General features: G+C 45.9%; 1 protein-coding gene across 1 annotated transcript in view; it reads right to left on the bottom strand.

The window, feature by feature from the left end:
- Positions 1-12,223, bottom strand: part of LOC139694179 (venom serine protease-like) — a 28,113-nt gene that overhangs the window by 13,018 nt on the left and 2,872 nt on the right. The window contains 1 exon segment of the mRNA XM_071592609.1: positions 1,862-2,150. Within this exon segment, the coding sequence (XP_071448710.1) occupies positions 1,862-2,150 (289 nt within the window).

Here is a 12,223-nt window from a genome sequence, read left to right as displayed (position 1 = left end):
ACACCCCGCATTTCACTTAAAGCCAAAGTCTACAACCTGTCTTTTACTGAGACGACAGCTTCCTCCTTTGGTCCGGACAAAAATACATATCACTCTTCTTTTCATCATTAAACTCGTTTCCTCCTTCTTTTTCCTCCTCTCTATTTAGCTTCACCATGAGTTTCCTCGATATCGACATACAATCATATACGAGGGTAGGCTGAAAACTAATGCACACATGTTTGTAGACCACAAACAAAATGGCCTTCAGAAACATTCCTGGTGACATGTGGAAGTAACATTCCCCCTCAACATACATGCGCAGGTTTGAGGTCGTTACATTCATCCATTGTATTTTGAGAAGCGAAAGTATGGAGGCGTGTTCTGGTGCTATGTCAACGCGACTTTTCTCGAATCCAGGACTTGACAGCTGCCTTCACCTCATCGTCCGAATTGTAATGGTTACCCTTGAGGTGTCTCTTGAGTTGAGGAAAATAATAACAAATGCAAATGCAAGATCGGGGGAATAAGGAGGGTGTTGAATCGGTTCAAATTTCAGATTTCCCAGAGCCTCCCCAGTTGCGCGCGAGGCGTGCGGACGAGCGTTGTCAAATGTTCAATAATGAAGCCGACACGTTCCTTGGATATTCCAATATGGTTTGCGATACGCTTTTGAGTGATTCGCCGGCCATTTTGAATCTTATCTTCGACAGGTTTGCGATATTAACCGTCTGTGGCAGTAATCGGACGTCCGCTGCGTTTTTCATCAAAAATTATGGCTTTTCCAGGTTCGCAACCACGAAATTTTACTACCCATTGGAATGTTCCAAAATTAATGTATCTATATTTTTCTTTATGTAATTTATTGAACAGTTTTGCATAAAAACTTAAAATTCTTCAAACTACTGTCCTTGGGCCTCTACACATTTTGTCCGGTGACTCTGCCATGACCGGTACGCCGGGGACCTCTCGCAAGGTTATCGCCACGGCTGATTGGATCTCTTCTATGGGCGAAAAACGGGTTCCTTTCAGGGCTTCCTTAATCCGAGAGAACAAAAAAAAGTCTGCTGGGACGATGCCAGGACTCTAGCGGGGGGCAGCGTTGGCACCTGGCGTTTGACCAGGAACTCTCGTGGCCATAGCGCGTTGTCGTGATGAAGTCGCCAGATAGCGGAGATGTCTTTCCTCGTCCTGATGACCCTTTTTCGGAGTCTTTCCAGGACATCCACGTAGAACCACGGAACCACCGTGAACTGTCTGTCATTGAGGGACAAACCCCTTATGAATTACTCATTTGCCGTCGGAAAAGACAATGAGCATTGTTTTCACTTTTGATTTGCAAATTCTTTTCGATTTGGGTATGGTCTGCTCGATGTGCCACTCAAGAGCTTTGGCGTTTTGTTTCTGGGTCGTATTGAAAAACCCAGGTTTCATCATCAGGGATGACGTTCTTCAAATAATCAGGCCCAATGTCAATACGTCGCAAAAGTTCACTTTGAATTTCCACTCGGTTGGTTTTTCGTGACTCGGTAGGCGTGCAGAGGATTACGATAACTGGCGTCCTGCCGATTCCACAGCTTTGAGAGCACTGAGACCGGTTTCGTGGCAAAGTTTAGCGCTTCCCTCACCTACTCCAAGTATTGCGGGAAATTTAATTGTATTCCCTTTGCCTGTACCTCTCGCTCCCCGCCGTTCTACCTCCCTTTACATCATGTAACCATTCTAGGATTAGCAAAGAAAATAATTATCAGAGGAGCAAAATTCATGTGAATCCGTGTAATGAGCCAGGGCTCAATTATAGCATGCAAGTTTGAAGGGGTCGGCACCAATGCAGGGCCGTGGCACCAATATCGTCGCCCGTATCAATCTACGCGGCCCTCACCTCGTTGCGGCGGCCGCACTCGCATTGCGGAGGGGCGGGAACCGCCCGGATGGAGCACAGGAACCGATCCATCGGGTCCTCGTGGCCATCGGAGCGGAAGATGACCGCCAAGGCGCTGCCCTCCGACTCAGCCTGGAACGGCCCCTCGCCGCAGTGTGGCTCGCCCTCTCCCTCGGCTCCCAGCACCACGTAGAGGGCGTCGCCAGCCTCTCCCCCGCAGATCCCGCCCCCCAACCGGAAGTCCGTGCAGTGGAGGCGAAGGCGCGTGGACGGCGGGGAGGTGGCCCGCCTGCGCCGAGGAAACGAGAGAAAGGACGTCATAATCGGGGTAATTGGGGCTTTTGGCCATTGTACTACTCCACTACATTATACACACGCACTCATACTACGGGTATGTACAGGTATATATATATATATACACACACACATATATACGAGGGTCATCCGGAAAGTAGTACCCGTTCGTGAAATAAAGACACAAAAGTAAATATTAACAAACATAAAAAAATTTATTTGAAAGAGGATACTTTAAACTACTTCTCAACATAATCTCCAAGCAAATTAAGGCATTTGTCATAACGTGTGACAAGTTTCTGTATTCCTGCTGCATAGTCCTTCGCCGCCAGCTCATTGAGATACGCGAGGGACCCATCTTGCACAAATTTTTGCATAATGCAGATGGTGTTTAACAATTTCATGAACAATTGTTCGAGAAACATTGGGAAAATGCTCACAGATGTCATCAATTGTGACGCGCCGATCGTTCCTCACGAATTCGTCAACTGAGCTCACCAGTTGGTCTGTAATGACAGACGGTCTCCCCGAACGCTCATCGTCGTGTGTGTTCCCCCTCCCCATGTTGAAGTTGCGACACCACCGCCGAACAGACGACTCGTCCATTACATTGTCTCCATACACCTCCTTTAATTGGCGATGAATATCACATGGGCGAACGTTTCTTGCATTGAGGAATTTAATCACTGCCCTCACTTCACAACTGGCGGCGTTCTCAATTTTTTTAAACATTGTAAACAATCACAGAAACAACACAGGCAATGCTAGCGTCACGCAACTTGGCTCAGAGAAGGCAGACAAGCCACTGAAGCTATCTGACCTCGTCCAGCGGCTACTCGCGTCGTCAGCACTTCATGCGGCACGAACGGGTACTACTTTCCGGATGACCCTCGTATATGTATATATATATATACATATACATATATATATGTATATACATATCCATATATATATATCCTATATATAACCTACCCCAACCGGCAGATTACTTAATAATATATATATATTATTAAGTAATCTGCAGGTTGGGGTAGGTTTTTGGATGGACGGAGTTACTAATTCAACAATTTGTGACCCCCAGCAAGGCACAGCATTCCACTCTGCATCAGGTCCCTCTTCATCTCTGAGTGCTTTCTTCCTCCCTTCATCCCCTCCAGCACCCCTGTCCTGTTCCTTCCCTTTCCTCGTTTGCCTGGCATTTTCCCCTCAATCACGGTCTTCAGCATCCGCTGAGGGTCATTGCCCCTTCCATCCACTTTTCCTGCCTCCATAGGATTTCTCCCAACAAGCCCCTCTCTTCGCGGATCATACCAAGTACTTCCTCGTTTGTTTTCTTCTCTATCCATTTCACCTTCTCCATTCTTCTCCACACCCACATTTCAAAGGCCTCCAGACTACGTCTATCCTTCTGCTCCAATGACCACGTTTCTGCGCCGTACATAGCTACGCTCCATATCAAAGTTTTTACGAGTCTTTTCTTAACTCCCTTACTCGGCGTCCCTGTCATCAACTCCCTCTTCCTTGTGAAGACCCCTTTGCCTAGCGCAATTCTTCTCCTTACCTCCCTACTACTTTGACCGTGTTGATCCAAAACACTTCCGAGATACGTAAACTGTTCTACCTGCTCTAGTTTTTGCACTCCTATTTTAATGTTAAGCTTAGCCTTTTTCTTTCTGGAAAATCGCATAACCTTTGTTTTTATTGATGTTGATTTTCATCCCATGCCTGTCGCACTGAATTTCCAGTTCAATCAGCGATGCTTGCAACCCCTTGGCAGACTGACAAACTAAAGCTTAGTCATCAGCTAGCCTAACTGATTTTACGAGTTCCCCGCCGACTTTCATTCCTACCTCGAGTTCTCCCCATGCCTCTTTGATCATTTCCTCTACATACGGGTTGAACAGCAACGGTAATAATGGGCAGCCCTGCCTTACATCTCTTCCTAACACTGCCCATCCGGACTCCCCGTTCCCCGCCCGCACCTGGGCAGTCTGGGACATGTACAGGTTGCGGATTGGCCTCCTTTCCCTCCAATCTATTCCTATTTTCTGCAATATACTCATTGGTTTTTCCCAATTCAAACTTTCAGGCGCTTTTTCGAAATCTAAGAAACAGGCAAATACCTCCTGGTTGTATTCTATATTCCTCTCGATTAATAATCTCATTACTGCAGTGGCATCACGCGTGCCTCTCCCCTTCCTAAACCCAAGCTCATCGTCCCCTAAGTAATCATTTGCCCTACTCTCTATCCTTTTGTTTATGGTCCTGGGAACAACTTTGGCTGCATGGGATATCAAACTTATCGTCCTGTATTTCTCACATGACGATAATTCTATATTTACATTCTTCCATTTATCGCTGCTCATCCATCTTTGTAATCATCTCATCCGTGATCCATGGTTTCATTATCCTTTTAGCGTTAACGGTTCCAATAGTGTCTTTTGCGGCTTTAGACGACCCTTTCTTGAAACTTTCCCATTTTTCTTCGATAGTTCTTAGCTCTTTACCATCCTCCATGATTTCCTCTACCGCCTGTTAGTTTTCCTTCCTTTTCAAACCATTTAATGCTTCTACATCCATTTTCTAACTCGCCGCCCGTGCCTTATCTTTTTGAAACGAACTTGGAGGATTAATTGACAACCTTAAAATGGGGCAGGAGGTGCCCTCGCCCCCGTTCCCAGCACGACCCGTCCCTGACAACCTCCTCCGTATCCCACACTCACTCCGACCACCATCCGGAAAGCAGCGCCCCGCACCATTTGATGTTCGCGGGGCCAAAAATCCTCGCGTGCCTACGAGCACAAAAAGCGTTCGACTTGGGCGTCTTTCAAGGGCTCTTTTATAAGATCTCTCGGGCAAAAATGGCCGACGGCATTTTTACCATCGTAACTTGATGATGGTGGGCATAGACTAAAGAAATAAGGGTTGCATCTGTGAAATTAAAAATGTGTAATTTCATCTGTGAATGATAACACGCACAGGTGTCATTTTTCTACGCATTGATCTAAATCAGAAACGAAACTCATCGGTTCTGTTTGGGGAATTGGATGGTGTATTGGATGCTTTCATCATTATTATAATTAATCGTGGCAGTCCAGGGGTAGAGCATTGGACGACTGATCTGAGACCCCGGATTCTATTCCCGGGGAACCCTCTCGGGGCACCCTCAGCCCTTCACAAAAGCTTTGTGATTTTTCGGGTACCGTATCTTTCTGAGAAACCATAACCGGCACAGGGAAAGGCATTGGCCCCCCTTATTACCCTGCTAATGAGTGAGTTTCACTTGCCGTATAGGGCTTGGTACAGCGTGAACACTACCACCACCTACTAAACCGACTTTCGGGTTAATTACTGTGTTTATGGTTTTTTTTATATTGATTAAATTTATAAGCGTGTATTGAATTCCATTTTCTTGTAATTGATCAGCGCCCCATTCCCGACGCCAACTGGATGAGTAAATATTGATCACCCGTGCTCCCAACCCACTTCCCTTCCCTCATCCAGCCTCTTTTAATGCATCTTCCGCACATGCGTGGAATAGTATTAACTACATATCAAGTTTTTCACCGATCCTTTCGCTTCATATTTGCTCAGGGTATATGGCATCAACTTCTCCTCAGATCAACATCAAGAGTAAGGGGAGAGAGTAAGCCGTTTACCCTTAGCGCTACCCATGTTTCCGCCCGAAGACTATGCACGCCCTCTCCAGCGGCGTGCACCACCTGTTTCCCACTCCGTCGCCCCCCCCCCCCGCCGCCTCTCTCTCTCGCCTCGCAGAGCGCTGCATCAATCGATGGGTGCTGACCATTGCACTCAAAGATTGAAGCTTTCTATCTGCTGGTTTTCAGTTTGAATAAGTGGGTGTTCAATATGTGAAAGCTGCCATATTAAATAAATGCCTCTTTACGTTGCCAGAAGTGAATGTACACTTAATCAGTAAAACAGTAATTGAATATTAAAAATCAATTGAGGTTGAGAAATTGACCCTGATGGTGAGAGAATATTGTGAATGGGGGAGGCGAAGGAGAGGAAATCTTCTCCGTTACGTCACAGAGTTCACTGGAGTGCAGTTCGTGCACTGGAGTGCACTAACCTCCAGGGAGATATGAATTCTCCTTTGATATGAAAAATTCACGAAGCGTGAGCAGTTCCCGCGGTGGTAAAACACATCATAGTGGTTCAGTGTCGAGCAAGGCGGTGGACGCGCATGCGCCGGAGAGACAAAAATAGAGGGGGGGGGGGGGGTGACGTACCTAATCTTCGTGCCCTCAGAATAACGCGAGCATCGCCTTGTTGTGTGAGGGGCGCGACCCCTGGAGGTGCGGGGTGGTCCTCGGCTGAGTCGGCGCCGCGCCCCGCCCTGCGGGTCGCTCACTCTCTCGTTCATTCACCAGCACCTCAAAGGTGGGCGGGCCGCCCTCCTAATCAACGCAAACACTGCTCTTTTAGTGCCCCAGCCATCTAAAGTGGATGCTAGGAGCACTCGTAAGCCGTGCGCACACAGGCGCCGCCTCCGAGGCGCCTGTGTGCGCACGGGAATTTCAGGAAGGAGAGCTGTATTCGTAAAACTATATGCGCACGAAAAAGTGTGGCCGGTTTATGGCAGAAACTGTGATGGAAGTCCTTCCGGGCACGAAGTTTAAACTGACGAGATGCTAAGACTCTTCTTCGAAAGCCTCTGGCGGCGTCCAAGAGCAGTGCTGAGGGATTTCTTAATAGTAGTAGTATTAAGGGGAGGCGACCGACAGCTGAGGTCATTTTCGCCATAGGGGATGCACAGGAAAGGATGAAGGGTGGAGAGAAACCCGGCGTCGGCATTGGCCTATTCTTTACGAAAGGCACCAAGGGGTCCGCAGCTTAACGTCCCATCCGACGGACGGCGTACTCACTCAAAGTGCCCTCCACGAAGCACCTCAAGTAGGGATCGAGATACCTCTGAAAAATATTCAACACCGCCGGGATTTGAACCGGGGCCCTCTGGGTGGTAAGTCAAGGGAGTTCGTTAAATGAAGAACACAATGTATGCATTTGTCCATTGTTCTCTATTCTGGTACTACTTGTTTCAACGCTTTTAAGCGTCGTCATCAGATGCCACACCAGGAAAGATGCATACATTGTGTTCTTCATTTAACGAATGTGGACTCCCACAAGGTTGAGCCAGAAACCATCGAATTCTGAGGAAGTGTTATGATTGGATCCCGTAGATCACATTGGCAGACCAGACCACCACTGCTCTGATTATATGGAATAATCAGAGCAGTAAATAAATTCATTAATAAATCGTCTGCTTAATTGACTAGACAATGGCCACGACCAATAAATGCTGTAGAGATTACCATGAATCTAGACCCGACATAATTTAAATATTAATTCTTCCCCATTCGCCATCACAATGTAACCAGATTAAATCCTATCAACAATTATGTGAGCGACGGCAAAGTCAATTAATTTAGATATTATTTGCCGATGTGATTGAAGTCATAAATCAGAATCGGCTTGCGACTGGGTCAGCGGTTTCTTCCGCCTTAATAATGAGAAGGTAATCTGGAGAAAATGCGGTTGACTAATTAGATGAAGTGTTTGCAAGACTTAGATGAATGAAAGGATCATTTTCGAGGGGTGAAAGGACATATGAAACTACTCTTTACTCCCTGCTACTTCCAGCGTGACCCGCCGAGTTGGAAATCGGAATCAGGGTTCGATTCCCGGTCAAATCAAATGGTTATTTTTCACTACCGATTTTTAAGTATTATTATTAGTATCAAAGAGCGAATGTTTTGCCGACGACAATGTAATCTACGGGGAAGTAGCAAATGACGCAGATCGTGAATCACTAAAAACTGACTGAAACAGCATTCAAAAATGGTGTGAAGAATGAAGGCTCAAATTAAATACGAAAAAATGTACCGCCATGCATTTCTTAAACCATGGGAAACTCAACCAAACTTTACCAACTTTCACACTCGGAGGAGTTCGGATGAGCGGCGTGGATGAAGTAAAATCACCATTGCATCGGTTCTTGCTTGAGTAGAACGCACGATTTGTGGAGGGGTGCTAAAAAAGCTGGCATTCGTCAATAGTATGGTCGGAAGGTGTAGCGACGAAAAAGTGAAGGAAACGTGCTAATTAGTAAGGCATTATATTGAGTATGCGGCGAGCGTTTGGGATCCTTTCAAAAAAACTTAAATTACAGAGTTGATTAGGGTATGGGCCGCTAGGTTCGTGAAAAACTCGTACCAAAGGACACAAAGAGTCACACATTTAATACAGAATCTGGAGTGGGAACCTTTAGATATGCGAAGAATCAGGGCTAGATTAAACGTACGACAACGATATGAAGAGTGTGATTTTGCATCCGAAATTATAGATATAATTAGCCCCCGTAATTACATTGGCAAGGCCAACAAGGGCTTGGAGCGTTAGCTGTAGATTGTCGAACTGATAGATTCGAGTATTCGCTTTCCCTCAAACTCTTCGCGATAATAATAACAATGAAAGGGGGAGCATCTAAGAAAATATTAGGTACGCGCTGTCGAAAATAGGGGTATCCAACATTAAATTCCCACAAAACACTCTCCAAGCCTGACTTCCTAACGCCCCCCGCCGTGCGCCCTTGTGCCAAGTGGGATGTTGGTGATTGTATATACAGTCTATCGTGTTTGTCAATTGTCCTTTCGGAATGCGTAGAATATTAAGCGGTAATAAGTGCCTGAATTGCATGAGTGCCTGCCCTCATTTAACGTTTTCTCTTGTCCTGTTTGTAAAGGTATTATAATAGCTGCCAAACATGTAATACTCGTAATATATGTACGCATGTTACATGATTGGTGTTCGCTCGCCCCACGCGGTTTGAGATGGATCAAGGGGTGCATGAGGAAATAAAGGGAATTTACGTACGAGGGTAGGCTGAAAAGTACCTCACACATGCTTGTGGAGCACGAACAAAAACAAATGGCATTATTGGGCAAAATTTACATTAAAGTACAATTCTTAAGTTTCAAAATCATATATTAAGTTTTCAACATGGTCACCGTTAAGGCCAACACATTTCTCCCAACGTGTAACAAGTTTTTTCATTCCGTCACTGAAAAACTCTTCCGACTGTTCTCGAATCCAGGACTTAATAACTGCCTTCACCTCATCGTCCTAGGGGTAATGATTACCCTTGAGATATCTATTGAGTTGAGAAAAAAAGTAAAAATCGCAAGGGGCAAGATCGGAGATTAAGGAGGGTGTGGAATCGGTTCTCATTTCTGGTTTCGCGGAGCCTCTCCAGTTGCGCGCGAGGCGTGCGGACGAGCGTTGTCAAATGTTCAACAATGAAGCCGACACGTTCCTTGGATATTTTAATATGGTTTGCGAAACGCTTTTGAGTGATTCGCCGGTCATTTTGAATCAAATCTTCGATGAGTTCGCGATGTTTATCGTCTGTGGCAGTGATCGGACGTCCGCTGCGTGTTTCATCAACAATTATGGGTTTTCCAGGCTCGCAACCACGAAATTGTATTACCCATTGATTTGCAGTTGACCTATCAACAGTATCGTCAGCATAAATAGCCTTTAAGCGACGATGAATCTCAGGAGGAGTCAATTTTTTAGCAGTTAAAAATTCGACAACTTGCGTTGACAAAGCACTAGAATGCGTCTCCATACCTCCGCTTCTCAAAATACACTGGATGAATGAAACGACCTCAAACGTGCCCATGCGTGTTGAGGGGGAATGTTACTTCCACATGCCACCAGAAATGCTTCTGAAGGTCATTTTGTTTGTGGTCTACAAGCATGTGTGCATTATTTTCCAACCCACCCTCGTATGTAGAATGACTGGTGACTAGCCACCCCCTGCCACACGTCTTTGCGACGGCTTGTGCGGTATTATGTAGATGTAGATGAATATTGACACCATCGCAATAAGTGAAAAGCGATAGCATGTGAGGACTCTGTTACAATTAGTTAAATTTCCCACGCGGCAAATGAAAGAGTACTTCGACGAATATCAGTTTGGGTTTAAAAAGAGAACGGGCCCACTCGGTGGGATGAGACGACGGACGATGGTAGGAAGGAAAATGGATTGCAACCAGGATATATTTGTATGCATCGTATGTTTTTAATTAGGCGTTCGACCGTATTAAATTAATGATTTTTTTTGCAGATAATATGATTGCAGAGGAGGGTTGGATGAATTTTCCGGAACCTGCACATATCTCTGACTGCAGATAGCGCATGGAGAGTTGGGATTAGAGGTGCCAGGCCCAGGAGTATGATAGGAAACTTGTCCTGGTCACTTGTTCTTTCCAAAGAAAATCCGGACGAAATAATAACGGAGGCAAGGAAGGTTGGAGTTGCAGGTTGGTGGGGAATCGTTCGGGTCAGTTACATTTGCGGTTGATGAGGCGTTATTCAAGCAGCCGGGCAAATGGTCACCACCGTTACTTGGTGCATTGCAAATGGGTGGGATGGGCGTGGGAGGAGAATTGATCTCCAGATGACGAAAATGATGACATTTTCAAGGATTACGAAGGCTAGTGTTAACATTTAAGTTCTGGAATATAAACTAGAGGATGTTTTTGGTAAATAGCCACAAAACAAAGATTAAAATGAAAATGTGTTCACGGGCACAATTTTGGGGATGAAGTTGGGCGAGAAGTCTTGATTGGCAGAATTTGAAGACATACTTGAAAGAAGGTAAGACAACGTCACGTGAGGATTGAAGTAGCCTAAATTTGACTCCATGATTCTGAGAGCAATCAGCAGAACTTTCAAAGCCGAGCAAACGATCGACTGGGTGACCGTGAAAAGCGGCCCGGGAAGGGGCGGAGGCGCGCTGTTGCAGGGCGGAAAGGAGCCCAGGCCACCGCCAGGATGCCTTTGCTTATGTCTGAATGCGTTGCAGAATGAAGGCGAGTCTCAAGTAGTTTAGAACCATCCATTAAGTAAGAAGATATGCGCTCCATTTGCGGTGGATGATGAAATCCTATTTTTAACGTATCACAACCCTTATGGTTTGGCCATTATTTTCAACTTGTTCGGTGCAGCGTAACTGAGTGCCGTCCAGTAACTTGACGTAAAATCCTTATAAGAAAAGAACTTTTGAGCCTGTTGATGATGCATCTTAAGAAAATGAAATAATGAGATACTCAGAAAATGAGAATCGTTATGTCACATATGTATTATAATAATGTGAAGTGATACCCTATCGCGTCTAATGTGGTGGACTTGTTCCATTGCGACGAAAAAGTTTGTAATTTTTCTCTGCTCTCTTATTTCGAAACCTTTTTGATGTGAGTTATCATTTTGAGTGTCCGCTGGCTTTTGACATTGACATGTATACACACATAACTTGAGTCACCAGAGTGACTAGTAGCCAACAAAAAAGGCAAAGCTTTCAAAACATTCGCAAACCAGAGGGTTGTGGAATGGGAAGGGTTGAACGACGTCATGGGGGAACGGAATGAGGAATCTAAGATCTATGTGATAACCAAAAAAAAAAAGAAAATGCTTCGGCCACCGAGCAGCGAAAGTGCCTTCGATGAGGAGATAGCAATGCCGCGACAGCCTAGCACCTCGTGGAAATGGACCATCGACAAGTTTCATCCAGAGACAAAGGTTTAATGGGAGAGGAAGACAAGGAAACAGTCCCTTGCTCTTTCCAACAGCTTCAAATATTCCAGCTCAAAATTATATCCGCTTCATCCTTGAACGAAAACTTTCACCGCTCGTGCCATCCACTTTCCCGAATAACTCCTCAACTGATTAATCAGAACCGCCTCACCAAATCTACTTCTTAGACCACCAATAAACGTCTGCGATGACGTCCACCTTTCGAATCCCCCCCCATCCACTCCCCTCTCCGAATGAACCCTTCCCACACGGGCCCACCCCGCAGTCACGGGCTGCATTCACTTCCTGTTCGTTCACCGGGCCCACATCTCCACCCCCCCCCCCCCCACACGCACAGCCCCCACTCCTCCACCACTGGGTGAGGAACTGGATGCTTCCCTTCCTTAACTACTCGGTTTTCCCGCCTGGGACGGCCATATTTCTACGACGCTCCCTCCTGCCTTCCCC

This window comes from Hetaerina americana, unplaced genomic scaffold, assembly GCF_022747635.1.
Source record: "Hetaerina americana unplaced genomic scaffold, ioHetAmer1.1.p SCAF_5, whole genome shotgun sequence".
NCBI classification, from domain to species: domain Eukaryota; kingdom Metazoa; phylum Arthropoda; class Insecta; order Odonata; family Calopterygidae; genus Hetaerina; species Hetaerina americana.
The sequence above is the reverse complement of the archived record's forward strand: the minus strand, read 5'-3'. Positions and strand labels throughout refer to the sequence as shown.